At 44.5% G+C, this 16,910-nt stretch overlaps 1 protein-coding gene across 1 annotated transcript in view; it reads left to right on the top strand.

Annotated features, from left to right (window-relative positions):
- The window catches only part of CDH13 (cadherin 13, H-cadherin (heart)), a 1,022,437-nt gene that overhangs the window by 370,916 nt on the left and 634,611 nt on the right, over positions 1-16,910 (top strand). The window contains 1 exon segment of the mRNA NM_001109945.1: positions 4,330-4,538. Coding sequence (NP_001103415.1) covers positions 4,330-4,538 — 209 coding nt within the window.

Below are 16,910 nucleotides of genomic sequence, written 5' to 3'. Positions count from 1 at the left end.
TGTGTTTGTGTAGAGTAGATAGGCATGCAGCAAATATATATGTTACCTACGACATTAATCTCATGACAGTGGTGGCAATTAGGCAAAAATCTAAAAATTCTCCTGGGTAGGGGGAGATAATGAAAAACAAGTTGGGAAATGCTGCTGTAGAGAAGAATTGCTATGAGGCTAAAGGGGGACTGAATGTACCGTCCTTGGCACAGAGCCTGGCACTCAGATGCCACTGAACAAACAACAGTCATTACTGTTATTTGTCAGAACTACATTCACCACGCACACACAGATCCCAGCTGTGCTTAGGGGCTAAGTAAAGCTTTATCTGTTTTATGAGGGAAGATCAGGCAGCACCCCTAACTTCACCAGTGAGCTAAGTCACAGGCTCTGAGAGAAGGACACACACAGAGCTAAATTTCCTCCCTGTCTCCACCGCTGGACCCAATCAAGATGAGGTGATGAGGGGGTCTTCCTTCTCAATTCCCAGCCTCACCTAAAGTGCCTCCTGCTTCCAGTATGGAAGAGCTACCCCCGATCCACCATCACTGGAGAATCAGCTTGCCCGTAGAGAATAATTAGGTGGAATTATCATTGAAAAAGCATTCTTTTTGTTATTGGAGACACAGAGATAAATAAGATTCAATTTTTGATTTTTTTTTTGTCTTTTTGCCATTTCTTGGGCCGCTCCTGCGGCATATGGAGGTTCCCAGGCTAGGGGTCCAATCGGAGATGTAGCCACCGGCCTATGCCAGAGCCGCAGCAACGCAGGATCCGAGCCGCATCTGCAACCTACACCACAGCTCATGGCAACGCTGGATCGTTAACCCACTGAGCAAGGGCAGGGACCGAACCCGCAACCTCATGGTTCCTAGTCGGATTCATTAACCACTGAGCCACGATGGGAACTCCCAATTTTTGATTTTAGTTCTTGAAAACAGATACATAGAATGGACATGTTGATATTATATAAGAAGCAGTATGTGCAGGAAACACGGGGAAGGCAAGAGGGTGTTTAGAGATGTTGCCCAAGCTGCTTCTCAAAAAATGATTAAGAGTTGATAGGGCTAAGGGGCTGGGAGGTGCCTTCGGCACAAAAGGAGTCCTGTAATCACTGGGGTGGGAGGGCGCAGGAGCTGTGGGGGTACAGGAGTGGATAATGTGTGAGGCACAGAGTGAAGGTGAGAGCTGTGGCCAGCTTGGAGGTGGAGGCCTTGACAGCGCAGTGTCTGTACCGGGAGCCGCAGTGGTATGAGTCTCACGAGAGGCAAGCTTCTCTTCTAGCTGCAAGGGAAGGATACTCGCTTCCTTCTCGGCATCAGTCTATGTGGTCTTCCAGGCCCCGTGTTTCCTGGGCACAGACTACCTCGCCTCTCTCTTGCTTGTTTTTCCCCTGGCTCTCCAAGCCCACATCGCTGGCTTAGTTGCAGTTCCTGCAATGTCACGGGTCCACTGCACATGTTGGAGTTGCGCCTGCGTGGAATAAGTCCCTTATTAACGCCCGTCTCCTCCACTAGCCTTCAAGCCAGGGACTGTGTCCATCTTTGTTCACCTTCATAACCCCAGCATCAAGCGTAACATAAGCTCAGGAAATATTTATGGGAGGGAGAGAGGAAGGAAGGAAGAAAGGAAGGAACTAAGGAAGGAATGAACTAAAGAACTTAGCTGTGAAACTAAAACTTCCACGGAAGAGTCTCAGAATTCTACTCTGGGAAGATAAATTCTTGTCGTGACAATAACCATATTACCCTTGTACACCTTCCCTTGCCACCATCCCTCCGTAGCTGCTGTCCAGGGACCAGAGTCAGAACTAGCAACCTGGCAAAAGCAGCCTGCCCTGTGGGTGAGCAGGGTGCCTTCAGGGGACGAATGCTAATTGATGGTGATGGGGAAAGCAGCCTCCATGTCTGTCCTTCTTAGTTCTCTTCCCAAACCTGAGCCCAGCCACACCCAGTCACTCTGGGCTACCAAGATGGTCAGAGGAAGCGGACAGGTGTCTGAGCACTGCAGACTCCCAAGAATCCCCCTGTGTGTTTTTCACAGAGAAGTTGCTAGAGCCAACTTGGTACCAGGAAAGGCACTGGAGCCCTGAGGCAGAGGAACCTCAAGGTGGCACCGGGCTGGGAGGGAAGTAGGAGCGGGGCTGTGTGGGGGACTCATGTCATGTGTTCAGGTTCTGATGAGATTTTAGGAGGCGGGGAGTTCTACACAGGGCCTAGGCTTTACTGAGAGCAGATCGGGGGAAAGGCAGACAGACCAGGGTTCAAATCTTGGTTTGGTTTTATGATTTACAAACTGTGTGTGTTAGCCACCTCCTTTGCCCTCTCAGAGCTTCAGTTACCTTATCTATAAACTGTGGAGGGAGGGGGTCAGAATTATTGTAAAGATTAAATAAGATCATGAAAGTAAAATGCTTAGCACTGAGCCTCTTAAGTATAGTGTCTAGTTCCTATGAGCCATTATAATTATCAGCTAATATGGGTACTATCACCAAAGAATTACCTTTCCAAAATAGAAAGATTGTCTTTATTCATCAGATAGTTTTATGGCTTTAACAGTGTACTTGGGCCCAGGTAGATGTCACTTGAAAAAACAAAGCAAGACAAAACAACAAAACAACAACAAAAAACAAACAAACAAAGCATGCACACACACACAGGAAGGTTCCTAGTGGTACTACTTAACAAACCCCAAACTGGAAATGGCCCATGTGCCCATCAAGGGTAGGGTAGATATATAATATATACACTCAGTGTAGCCACGTGATGGGGTCCCGTACCGTGATTAGGGTAAAGTGCTGTTCTTGCAGCCCCTGGAAGGAATTTCATAAACATAATCTTGAGCAGAGGCAGCCAGACCCAAAAGAGCCCCCTGCTCCCCGCCCACCCGCGTTTGATTCCATTTGCAGGAAGTGCAAGTACAGGCGAGACTCATCTAGGGTTAGGAGTTAGGAGAGTGTAGCCTCTCGGGAGGAGAGCAGAGCTTTTACTCAGGAAGCGAGAGGCAGAGGGGCTGGTCATATTTTGTGTTCGGGTTCATGGACGTGTCCACTTTGTGAAAGTCCACTGAGCTGTACGTCCTGATTGATGCTCTTCTCTCTACCTGCGTCATGCTTCAGTTAAAGGTTTAGTAAACAAACAAGCCAACCTGTTGATCAGAGAGCTAAGAAAACAAAAGTAGGGCTGGGAAAGAAAGCTGGTAGCACAATCCCTTGCTCCCCCGCCCCAGAGTCTACAGAGGAAGCCAGGCTGGCAAACACAGGGGCAGACAAGTGACGATGCCTGCAGTAGCCAGATCGTGTACCGGGTCCAGACATACCGCAGAAGGGAGCATGATGGCTCACTGTCACACAGCTGCTCATGGTGACAGCCCTGAGCTCCCTGCAGTTCACCCCAGGCCAGCTGCTTCCCTCACACGGCTTAACTGTGCACTGTAGCAACTGCCCTCACACCTGTCCATTCACTGCCCTCATCTGGGCCAGGCCTCATTGCTGTCACACTGGGTTAAGAGTTTTCTTTGCCCTTCTCTGTTCCACTCTCTAGAACCCAGAACTACTATATTAGAATCTTTGCATTGGGTACTCGGTACCTTAAGAGACATCTCCTGGGTGATTCTGATGCCCTGCCTTTGGGAAGCTCTGCTTTGCACTGGAACTGGAAAACACACCTGCCCTTGACTGTGTCCACAGTAAAACTAGTTCAGGGCCTTAGCAGAGCCCCCTTACTTTGTGGAATTTCCCCATTTGTCTCCAGAGGACACGGTCAGCTTCATTTCCGGCCTCTCCTACATCTCCATCATTCCTCCACCCTTCCAAGTTTGCCTCTCCTCCCAGCACGCTAAGTTAGTTCGCTTTCCCTGCCTTTGTTTTATTTCACCACCCCATCGTGCCTTTGAGTAACCTACAGCACCCTCCGCCCTCTCAGGGACCTTCTAATTTCCCATTCGTCTTCAAGACCCGGCTTGAAGCCGTGAAGCTGTCCCTCAGACCTCCTGACCTCTCTGATTCTCCCACAGCACCTCACACACACGGGAGGACATCCTGTCCCTAAATGTCACTCTGCCGTATCTGACCGGACGCTTCACCCACTACACTCAAGGCTCTGTCTGTGCATCACTGGTGTGGGCGTGGGGGGTGATTAAGGACAAGGATTGGTGACCGAGCGAGGTCCTTCAGTGCAACCAAACCCACAGGGCGCAAGTGGGTGCTGTGGGATAAGGAGTGGCGCTCGTGGATCTGGAGCGGAGAGGAGTGATCCACGTGCCGTGGTCAAGCACAGCTCCAGGACTACGCTGCCGGACCCACTCATGCTGTTTTTGTTGTTTGCTTGTCTTCGCCAGTGACCTTCAGTGACTGTAAGGGAAACGACAAGCTGCACTATGAGGTCTCAAGCCCATACTTCAAGGTGAACAACGATGGCAGCTTAGTCGCCCTGAGAAACGTAACTGCGGTGGGCAAGACTCTGTTCGTCCACGCCCGGACTCGCCACGCGGAAGACATGGCAGAGCTCATGATCGTCGGGGGGAAGGACATCCAGGGCTCCTCACAGGTAACGGGCGTGCTCGGGATAAGTTGTACCCAAGGACGGGCACTGGAGTTGGTATATCATGTGTGGAAAATGGGTCTCTGGTTTATTATTGGCCGAGGTTCTTTTGCTGTTTGCAAAATGACAGCAACCCAGCTCAGCGAACAGTGTGGTGGGAGGAATTCATTGGATCATATCACAGATATTTCAGAGAGAGCTCTGCCTTCGAGCATGGTGTGTACCAGTGCCGTGATGACAGCAACTTCAATCCTTATCCCCCCATGATTCCATTTTCCTTCTGATGGCTTGACTCTTAGACGGGCCCCTCTCTCCGCACTTCCCTGTGCAGAGGGCTTAGCAGGTCCCCTTCATTTTCCCAGTCTGAAGGCATCTGAGAGAGCATCTCTTCCAGATACTGCCAGCCGGAGCTTGAAATTGAATCTCATTGACTCTGCTTAGAGGACGTGCCCAGCCCCGATCCAATTACTGCGTCCATTGGGTCCTTGTGCTCTGGTTAGCTAAGTCTGGGTCACCTGCCTTGTCCTGAAGCCAGAGTGGACTAGTCCTCCCCTAAAACATACTGGCTGAGAGTGAAAAAGGGGTAGGTATTCAGAGTTAATGAAGATATTGTCATCTAAGGGGGGGAAGTGGATGTTGGGCAGGCAAGAACCAGTCACCCGCTACAGTTGTGTACAAGGTAACCATGGCATGTGGTGCTGTGCCTTTGCCAAACACTGGTGCCCACACCTTTCCATGTGTCACACCAGCACGTGTGTGATTTTAGGAATGCCACAGACTGTCCCCAGGTGTCCTGATTGTGTCATCCAGAGACTTTTTGCCACAATGGGCTTACCTACTCCTCTTCCACCAGGAGCTCAGAGGCTCTGTGGCTTCTAGATTATAGAAAGGGAAGACACACAACAAGACCCTGGCAAAATAATAAAATAATGATGGTGTGTCCCCAGCTTGGTGCAGCTGGCCTTTTCTCCTACCTGCTGCTGGCCTGCTCTTAGCTAATTTTTCAAAGCCTGTGATTCCCACTGCTTTTCCCCATCTGCAACACTCCCCATAACCCAGCTCTATCTGCTCGTGTTGTTCGATGGTGGAGTGAACACTGCTTCCACAGCTGGGGAGCAGAGCGGTACACATGGCAACGTGAATGCTGCTTTCCTGCCAGCGCTGTCTGCGCGATCTCGAAAGAAGCATGTAACGTCTCTATCTGCAGGCAAAGAGGCATTAAACGAACTGCGCTGGCAAGTAAGTGGCATGTGTGCTACCCCACTCTGTCCCCAGGTACATGGCAGGTATTGCTCATCACCCTGGCTTGACCCGAGCGTTTCTTCCAATACAATGCTTCTGGAAGCCACTATCCATTGATCAGTTCGAGATGTTTCTAGGGCTGGAATATATTTGTCATCCCTGGACTGAACAAACTCCATAATTCCCCTTCGCATCTGTAAATCTGAAGTTAAGGGTACACGGAAAGCTAGAAATAAGCCCACAGGGTGCTGCTGGTGTTTTCAGAGAAAGTAGGATCTTGGGAATACATACCAGTTTTGGAAACCCACTGACACCACAAAAGGGGGCTTATCTCTCACTTAGCCATTTTCACAGCATCTCACTAACTGGTTATATAAATGACTTCCAAATATCTAAAGTAACAAAACTGCCAGAATGTACAGCACAGAATGCTTCTTGGGAACAAGTAAATGGTACAGAGATTCAGATGAGGGCATTTGCACGTGGAATGGAATGTATTTGGCGGACGTCATTCATTGTGCTTGACAGCTCATCTTTAAATCTGGAAAAGACCGCGGCATAGTATTTAGCTCAAAACAGAGCAGAAGGGATTCTAGGCGCTTCTTAGGGCAAACTTCACATTGATGGGTTTGGAGACCCAGGGTCATTACTGAGAGGTTCAGCCTTAAAGAGCTGGTCCCTTTGTCCCAGAAAGACACCCTTCTCGGGACAAAGCTCTTTGGAGCCATTTCTCATTGGTCACTGTCTGCACGCATCATCCAAATAGCTTGGCTGCAGTTGTCATCTTATAAAGCACAGTGGTGGCTGCTCTGCCATTCAGGGTGCCAGCCTCCAGGAGGACGGGGCATTCAGCTCCCACCTCTTGTAATTTTATGAGGTTTGAAAATAGGCCTTGTGAAGTTTCCCAGATATGTCCATAATAAAAAAGTCCAAAAAATGAAAATGAAAAGGCAAGGAAAACAAAATAGCTAGCCAGAGATTCCCTCTAAGGAAGCGCAGTCCTTAATAGCTATCCAGTGGGTGTTTTTGAAGGCCTACTGTGTATGGCAAAGCAGGCCAGCTGCTGGAGAAGGAGAGCAATGGGTACATGAGTCAGCTCAGTGCCTGGCTGGGGAAAGAAAGTGAACATGCTTGTTGGTTAAGTACCAACTTGGGAGGCAATGGCGACGCTGCTCTGAGCCTTTAAAGAAGGGAGAGGGCATGACAGCCAGTGCTTGCTTGGTGCTTACTGCATGCCAGGCTCTGCTCTCACGAACAGACAAATGCTGGGTTGTCTAATCTCCCCACAACCTATAAGTCATAAGCTACTGTCCCCATTTTACCATCCCTAGTTTGCATTTTTCCCCATAACTGAGGCGCAAATAGGCACAGAGAGCCTGTGTTGTTTAATGGGACTCTCATAGTGCGTGCATCTCCGGGTATGCTTCCACATGCACGATTAATTCTAACCCTCACACCCTCCCTGTGAGGTTGCAATGGTACCCCCTTCCTACAGCTGGGAGACCCTGGCCAAGATCCCTTAGCTTGAAATGGGCAGAAATGAGACTGAGATTCTGGCCTTTCCACCCTTTCTCCTTCCTGTCACTTTGTTCAACAGAAGACTGTGCACCTGGGTGGCTCTCCGTGGGTCCAAAGATGAGGGCGTGAGTTTGTGTCATACAGTAGCAGTGGCAGGAAATAACCAGTGCAAAGTGTGGTTTGAAGGAGGAAAGAGCCGAGATTGAGCATCCAGATGATTACAAATTGTCTAGCCTAGGAAAATGGAGACGGATTGGACCAGTCAGGAAAGAAATGGTTGGGAAAAGCAAACAGTGCCATTTGGATGTGTTGGGTTGGTGGCTCCTGGGGGTGGTTTGATGGAGGTGTTCAAGAGACAACAGGGAACACGGGCTGGATCTGAGTAAACTTCTAGAGGAAGATGAGCACAGCGGTAGGGCTTGGGCTTTGGTGTCAAAATTAGGTAGGTTCAAATTTCCGTTCTATCACTATAATGATGTCCCTTGGGCAAGCCACTCAACTTCCTGAACTTCAACACCCTCATCTTTGAAGCAGGAATAAGAATAGAGCCTATCATAGAATCCTTGCATTGGGCGTGGTATAGACACCAGGTACTGTCACCAATGGCTTTGTTTTAGAACCGAAGGCTAAGTGTCCTCACTGGGGCCGTGACATAGAAACTAGAGATTAGGGACAGGAGGAGAAAGTGAGGCCACAGAAAGAGAAGGTATGCTCAGAAGGGCACTGAGGCACACCGCACAACTAGAACAGGAGAGATGTCGGCTAGTGGCCAGTGTCACATCACTGTGTCTGGGAAGGAGGGACATGCTTTAAGACAAGCGTACCCACAGTGATGCCCAGCTCAGCTGCAGTACCTGGAACCCTGAAATTCTTTAATAAAAGGATGTGCCTCTTCTATTTTACGTGCTCTATGAGACCCTGTTTCACCGGAAAGCCTATAGCCCAGATCTATGAAGTCTGATTGTTTAATGGTTTAATTATAGATGCTCAAGCTCTTGCTGCATTTTTAATGTGCTGCCCAGCAGCGAGTACCTATCGAGTCCATGTAAGATCATCTTAGATCTGCGTGGGTGTGGGAGCAGTTTAATCCCTTGTCTTCTGACAGATGTGGGGGGATTGTTAAGGAGCGGGGTGGCGAGGTTAACCATGCATGCCCGAAGGCATGTTCTAGTCTGTGGAATGTGATGGAGAACTTGACTCACGGAATTATTCTTGGACGGAACCGAGTCCTGTCCCCGCCAAGTCCGCTGTCCCCCTCTGCCTGACAGTGACGAGCCTGAAGACAGCAGAGTGCTTGCTTTTATTTACTTCTGAATTAGTTGTACCTTGCATGTAGGGCTCCAGCGGTTTACATGGGAAAGCTCTGCGTTTTCTTCCTTTTGCGTCTTGGGTAGAGATGTCTTTACCTGCTGTGTAAATGGAACTCATCAACCTCATTTACAAGTTTCAAGCCTGGGGGAAAAACACTGTTCATTTATTTATTTATTTCTAATTTAAGAATCGGTAGCTTCCACAACTGCAGATGAGGACAAGAAATTCTGACATCAATTAAGAACTCAATAAATTCAGGCTGGGAAGTAAGAACATCACAGAGCTTGTAAGAATTTATTTTGAACTGCAGTCTGGAAGCTCAAGAGACTGTACCTAACAGCTTTCTCCGGAAATGCAGGCGTTCACGCTCTGAGCAGCTGTAGAATTTAGATACCTGTGACCCAGGCAGTTGTGACCTGTGAGCAAAGCAGGAGATAGGCATGTGACAGAAGGTGGGGGCCCACAGACTCCAGGTATGAATCAGGCTTACCTGTCAATGCACATGTGATCCCATCAGAGTCCTCTGCTTAATAGGTCCTTGCTTCTTCTGGGATAAGTTCTTAAGTCTTTATATATGTCTGAGAAGTTCCTTTACAATCTAGCCTGGTCTCTACAGCCTTTCTTCTGAGTCCTTTCCGTTCCGTTCCTTTCCTCTCCTCTCCTCTCCTCTCCTCTCCTCTCCTCTCCTCTCCTCTCCTCTCCTCTCCTCTTCTCTTCTCTTCTCTTCTCTTCTCCTTTCTTTCTTTCCTTTTCTTCCTTCCTTCTTTCTTTTTATGGCCACATCCGCAGCATATGGAGGTTCCCAGGCTAGGGGTCAAATCGGAGCTGTAGCTGCTGGCCCACACCATAGCCACAGCAATGCCAGATCTGAGCCGCATCTGCGACCTATACCACAGCTCGTGGCAATGCCAGATTTTTAACCCACCAAGCGAGGCCAGGGTTGGAACCTGCATCCTCATGGATGTTAGTCAGGTTCGTAACCCTCTGAGCCACAGTGGAAACTCCGGAGTCCTTTTCATTGTTAAGTGGCTTGACCTGTGGAAATGTGACTTCTTCCAAGAGCCTTCGCTGGTCTCTGTTCCAAGTGAAGGTCTCTCCTGCTAGTCTCCCTCCTAACACCGTGGTCTTTCCTGGCCTTCTTCACAGTCTGTGACATGTATTCACTTCCTTGTTTGGATGGTTAAAGTCTGGCTCCCTGCTGAGACCGTAAGCTCCCTGAAGGCAGGAATATAGGCTGGTTCCTTTCTCTTTCCCTCCTCCACACCCTTCTTTTCCACCTTCCTACCTGGTGTGTCCAGGGCTCTATCCTCAGCACCCAGCACAATGCTGGCACATAGTTGTGCTCAGTGTCTTTTGAATTGAGTCACTCATCACTCTGCTTGCTGCACCCCCAACACCTAACGACTTGTAGTCTCTTGAACTGGCTGTGCTCCCTGTCCCAGTCGTGCTGGCCCCTCCTCTGTCTGGATCATGCCCTCCTCGCCATGGCCTCAGCTGCCCCATGCCCAGCACCAATGACTGGGCTCATTCCTCTGAAACTTCTGCACCTGGCCAGATTTCCCTTGTTCAGTAGAGTCACCTCTATGACTATCCCCTGACTGGTTAAGTGATCTTTCCTCTCTGTCCTCAGAGAACCCTGCCTGACCCCCCATCAGAGCACTAAACTTTAGCTGTCTCACTTATCTCTCCTTTGACCTCAATTCTGACTGAGCTCCTGGACTCAGGGCCCTGGCTTCCACGTGGGGAAGCTGAAACACTGCCCTGTAACTGGATGCCTCGGCGAGATTCCGGTGTCACACCTGCTACCTTTGCTTTGGTTCCTTCAGCTGTAGAACGCGCTCATAATAGTATCAATTTCATAGAGATGTTGCAAAGATTAAATGAGCAAATATACACAGAGTATTTAGAACAGTGCCAAGCGCCAAGTGCCATGAAAAAGCCAATTATCCCTCATGTTCATATCATCAGAGTCAGGCTGTACTACATGCACAAATAATGAACCTGCAAATTTGGACAACCCAGTCCTTTCTCCCTTCCCAACACGACCAAATTCTATCACTTTTGCAGCCCGTAGAGAATTCAAGATAAATGAGTTTAAATCTTCACCACTTCCATTCCTCAGGTGTCCACTTTACATGAAGCACTGACTAAACTTTAGGGAAATGATTCTTTATTCCTGTGGGTTCACTTAACAAACATCAAAAGACTTGGCAGTATGTTAAAGTTAATTACGAACAACCTACACTTCTTAGCTGAAGTCAATCTGTGGTGTTCTCGGTAAAGAGATCTCGGAAACGGGTCTCTTAATCAGAATGTTTAAACTAAGTGCAAAAAAAAAAAAAAAAAAAGAATTCCCCATTTTTTGTCACTTAACACATCCCTGAAAAAGATGTACAGAGGAAGTTATAACAGACATTGAAAAGGCTAAGTTCAAGGTTTGTCCACCTTGGTTGATCATCATCACTGTGAACATGCAAGTTAAAAGAACTGATTCTGGCTCCTAATCCAGTTGGAAGAATCAGGATGGAAATAATAAAAGGAGCAAGTGGAGAAAGTAGCAACTTGAGAGGAACAGTTGTTTTTATTTTTAGTGTTTAAAATACATCATCAACTGATGAAAAGCCAATATTAATATTGCATTAATTACATATCTTGTCCCTTCCAGGGGTTACACCTTTTAACTGCGCTTCTTTGCGGAATCTTAGGGTTCCATTGGTTGAGTACCTCTAGAAGTTCAAAAGGAGTGGCTGAGTGCCCCCCTGTTACTGCGCATGTGTGTGCTCTGGGACAGTTAGCTGAATTGTTGGAGATGCTATTAAGGGGGACCTGGAGTGACCCCAAATTGGGTTTTAATCATACATTCAGTACTGATCAGTCTTGTGGCATTGAAAAGTCACCCAGATCCTTTGAGTTTGTTTTCTCATTTGTACCACAATACCCTGGTCTTAAATGCCAGATGGAATAACTGAAATTAAAAAAAAAAAAAAAAAAAAAAACCTATCAGACCTAACCCAGTGCTAACAAAGGATTTTCTATTATGAATAGTTTCTTAACTGAAGTACCCAGGGAGTTGCTATCACTTTTTTTCCCCATTTGTCCTAATCTTACACATTCTAGGCAAAAAAATTTTTGCATTTATGTTACTGAGATAAACTGTAGTTTTCATCAACCCTGAGCCAACCATTTGTGTCCTCTCTGTTTTGGCTGTTAGACCATCTAACCTCCAAAGGGCTTCTCAGAATGCATCCATGTCCCTTGACTTCATTTGTTGTATGTATCCTTAAGAACGAGAGCAACCAGCTTATGGTCCAATTGATAACCTTGTCTCCAGACTTTATCACATTGACTGGGAGGGGCTTGGAGTCTGTTGAGCTGGTCAATAGTATCAATCTTGCTCCCACGAAATATGATTTACAGCCATCGCAGTGGAGAACCAATCCGTGCATTTACTGTGGCTGTAAAGAAATGAGGTGTTAGAGATGTAGTTACTTAATATGCTTCTACTTAACAAGTGGGATAACTTCAAAAACCTGCAAAGTACCACTCTTCATTGCAAACACCTCCCCAGTTACTACTAAGGAAAATTAGTATCCATTTAACTGTCACCCAAATTGGGGAAAATATGTAGCTTGAAAATTATGGTACAGATCCAAGAATTGGGCCTAGAATAGGGTATTAGGCTGTTACATTTTGACACATGACTAAATTGTTATTTTTATGCTTCTTAGCTCCAGGGTACTATTCAAATATAGATAAAAGACATCCTTTGATTCATTAATTTAAATAGATAACAGATTGCTTTGTGGATCAGAATCTAAGTAAACTATATTCTGAAGATTAATTTTAATTGAAATGCTTGGGGAAAAACAACTGATCCCATAGAAAATCCAGATAACTAAAAGTAGCTTCTTTTTGCTTGTGATAACTCAAGATTTTATGTTGTACAGCAGTATGGTCCAATAGAAAAGTAATGCAAGTCACATATGTAATTTTAGGTTTTCTTATTGTAACATTACAAAAAGAAACATGAAATTAATTTTAATGGTAGGTATCATATATAGTATATATTTAACATATACATATTTAACTATGTATATATTTTATATATATACAAATACATACCCAATATGTACATAATATGTTAAATTTCATAGCTGTAGATGTAACTATTTTCTCTATCTATATATCTTTGTATACCTGTATAAATATTCTCTGTATCACTTATATAGATATATCTCTAGGTATATTAATATGCATCTATATGCCTCTCTCTATATATACATACATATATAAAGAGACATATAGATATATAAAGATATATCTAGAGTATCTATCTATGAAATGTATACATATATATCACTTCATTCCAACATATATAAAACCCAATACCTATATAATTAACCTAAGATATTATCAATAAGTAACCACTTGAACATTATTAATAAATTTTACATTCTTTGTATGCTAAAATATTTGAAATCCAGTGTGTATTTTATACTTATAGCACATCTCAGTGTAGATTAGCTGGCTTTTAAGTACCACAAGTAGCACTTGGCTGTCAGGCAGGACTGCCCTGGAATTGCACTGGAATATTTATACCTTTTGAAAGAAAAATGGAAAAAGTCATTAACTGGAGGCCTACCACATCAGGACACTGTCTTAGATGTTCTCACACACACGTAAGTATCTCTGATCCTTATAGCCAAACTGTGCCGTTGGTAATCCGGTTCCTACTTGGCTGATGCAGAAGTAGCCAGGGCTTAGAGAGACTGAGTAATTTAGGCAGTGTCAGCCTCTTCAGCAAGTGGCAGAACTGGGACTTGGGACTGGAATTTCTGATTTTACGACATCCCTGCTGTTTTGGTAATATTGATATTTATAACAAAACTAGTGTTTTCTACTATAAAGTCTATGAAACAACATAGGAAAATTAAAACGTGGTTAGAAAATAAAAAATAAATGCAGAGCTGAGCAAAAATCACTAATGAAATTTTAGGTAGGTGGCTAAGACCTGTGTTGTCATGACATTTCTAAAAGCTTTTATCATGAATAGAGTCTTTGGAAAAAGAACCTCATAAAAACAGCACAGGGTTTCTAAATATAAATGTCGCCTAGACCCTGAGTTCCTTTATTTTAGACCGTATCTCATTCATCTCCTAGAGTCTAGAGAAAGGGTCTTACATTTATGTTTTTTATATTATAATTTAACTATTTGTTTTAATATTTATTATATGGATTTGATCCTCACAACAGGGCCTTAAGGCAGATAGTGTTGTTCCTGTTTTATGAATCAGAAAACTGAGACTCAGAGTGTCAAGAGGTCAGTCTTAGGGCACAGAGCAGGTCAAGGGGCACCTCTGCATCCAAATCCACAATGATTCCTGGGTCCAGTGTTGGACCCACAGCTACCTTTCCAACAGCTGCTTGGGGCTTTTCAACTAAATGGAATAGGCGTCGTCTAGAAATTTTCACCGAGTCTCTTGGATGGGATAAGATGCATATTTTTCTAGGCTCTTTGATATATTTCTAACTTCTTATCTTTTATTATTTCAAATATAACTAAATTCTAAATGTAAATATTGGGGTGATGACCTCTTTTTTTAAACTCCCCTCTGGTCTGGGAAATGAGGATCCTGGTGAACATGGGCTTTGCCAGTTGGCATGACCACTCTTATTAGAGCTGAAGCGATACAGGAAAATTTCACACTGACTAAAAAATTTTTAAAAATTGTATAAAATAAATACCTTTTAAAGTTGCACCCCATAAAATCAAATACCTGGGAATACACCTGACCAAGTAGGTAAAGGACTTATATGCTGAGAACTATAAAACACTATTCAAGGAAATTAAAGAAGCTATAAAGAAATGGAAAGATATTCTATGCTCCTGGATTGGAAAAATAAATATTGTAAAAATGGCTATACTATCCAAAACAATCTACAGATTCAATGCAATCCCTATCAAATTACCCATGACACTTTTCACAGAACTAGAACAAACAAATTAAAAATTTATATGGAACCACAAAAGACCCAGAATCGCCAAAGCAATTCTGAGGAACAAAAACCAAGCAGGAGGCATAACTCTCCCAGACTTCAGGCACTATAACAAAGCAACAGTCATCAAGACAGTCTGGTACTGGTAGCAAAACAGACATACAGACCAATGGAGTAGAATAGAGAACCTAGAAATAAACCCAGACACCTATGATCAATTAATCTTTGACAAAGGGGGCAAGAACATAAAATGGGAAAGAAACAGTCTTTTCAAAAAGTGGTGCTAGGAAACCTGGACAGCTGCATGCAAATCAGTGAAATTAGAACACACCCTTACACCATGCACAGAAATAAACTCAAAATGGCTTAAAGACTTAAATATAAGACAAGACACCATCACACTCCTGGAGGAGAACATAGGCAAAACATTCTCTGACATCAACTTCATGAATATTTTCTCAGGTCAGTCACCCAAGGCAAGAGAAATAAGAGCAAAAATAAACCAATGGGACTTAATCAAACTGACAATCTTTTGCACAGCAAAGGAAACCAAAAAGAAAACAAAAAGACAACTTACAGAATGGGAGAAAATAGTTTCAAATGATGCAACGGACAAGGGCTTAATCTCTAAAATATACAAGCACCTTATACAGCTCAACAGCAAAAAAGCCAACAACCCAATGGAAAAATGGGCAAAAGACCTGAATAGACATTTCTCCAAGGAAGATATACAGATGGCCAACAAGCACATGAAAAAATGCTCAACATCACTGATTATTAGAGAAATGCAAATCAAAACTACCAGGAGATACCACCTCACACCAGTCAGAATGGCCATCATGAATAAGTCCACAAATAACAAATGCTGGAGGGGGTGTGGAGAAAAGGGAACCCTCCTACACTGTTGGTGGGAATGTAAGCTGGTACAGCCACTATGGAGAACAGTATGGAAGTACCTTAGAAATCTATACATAGAACTACCATAAGACCTAGGAATCCCACTCTGGGGCATATATCCAGACAAAAGTTTCCTTAAAAAAGACACATGCACCCGCATGTTCATGGCAGCACTATTCACAATAGCCAAGACATGGAAACAACCCAAATGTTGTCAACAGATGATTGGATTCGGAAGATGTGGTATATATACACAATGGAATACTACTCAGCCATAAAAAAATATAATGCCATTTGTAGCAACATGGATAGAACTAGAGACTCTCATCCTGAGTGAAGTAAGTCAGAAAGAGAAAGACAAATACCATATGATATCACTTATATCTGGAATCTAATATAAGGCACAAATGAACCTTTCCACAGAAAAGAAAATCATGGACTTGGAGAATAGACTTGTGGCTGCCAAGAGGCAGGGGGAGGGAGTGGGGTGGATAGGGAGCTTGGGGTTAATAGATGCAAACTATTGCCTTTGGAATGAATTAACAATGGGATCCTGCTGTGTAGCACTGGGAACTATGTCTAGATGGAGCATGATAATGTGCAAAAAAAGAATGTGTACATGGTATTTGTAACTGGGTCACCATGCGGTTCAGTAGAAAAAAAAAAAATGTATTGGGGAAATAACAATTTAAAAAATCGTATAAAACTGAGTGAGAATTCTGAGGAAATTTTTGGCATTTGAAGCCCTTTTTTGTCATGACACTTTTTAAAAAACATTCCTCTTGAATAAAACCTTTGGAAATAGAACCATAGGGAAACAGTACAAGATTTCCAAAGGTAAATGTCTCCTTGACCACTCTGTAAAAGTCTAGTTCTCAATTCTGATTGAAAAAAGAAACAAACAAAAACACCTTCAGTGATAAGAGGATATAGTCGTTGATAGAGACTCTGAATTATCTCCGTTTAGTTCTTTGGTCTCAACACTCAAAAACTTGGTAGCAAAGGAACTTTGAGAGAATGTAGCCCTTATTCATTCTCCCTCCACCAAGTGCGTAGATTAATTCAATTACATGGTGTTCACCTAGACTTTTAGGGAAAACGCTTAAGCATCCAGGGAAAATAAAGCAAAGGAGAGCATTTTGGCCCCAGCCAATCATACCCTCTAATCCGCCTATGTTGGTTTCTGCGGCCTGGGCTCGATTGGAGCACCACCTCCTGGATGCTGTTCTAGCCTCAACACAATTGCTTGCTCAGATAAAGTAAAGTCAAGTCCCAAGGTATCACATAGACAAACATGAAGCACTTTCAACCTTTAGCCAGGGCTCAATCTCATCAGAGCTTACTCTTTTCTCTGCTCCCATTAAACGGAAGTAGAAACCCTAAGGTCCATACCCCGTAGGGGTGCCACAATAA

This window comes from Sus scrofa, chromosome 6 (assembly GCF_000003025.6).
Source record: "Sus scrofa isolate TJ Tabasco breed Duroc chromosome 6, Sscrofa11.1, whole genome shotgun sequence".
Lineage (NCBI taxonomy): Eukaryota > Metazoa > Chordata > Mammalia > Artiodactyla > Suidae > Sus > Sus scrofa.
The sequence above is the reverse complement of the archived record's forward strand: the minus strand, read 5'-3'. Positions and strand labels throughout refer to the sequence as shown.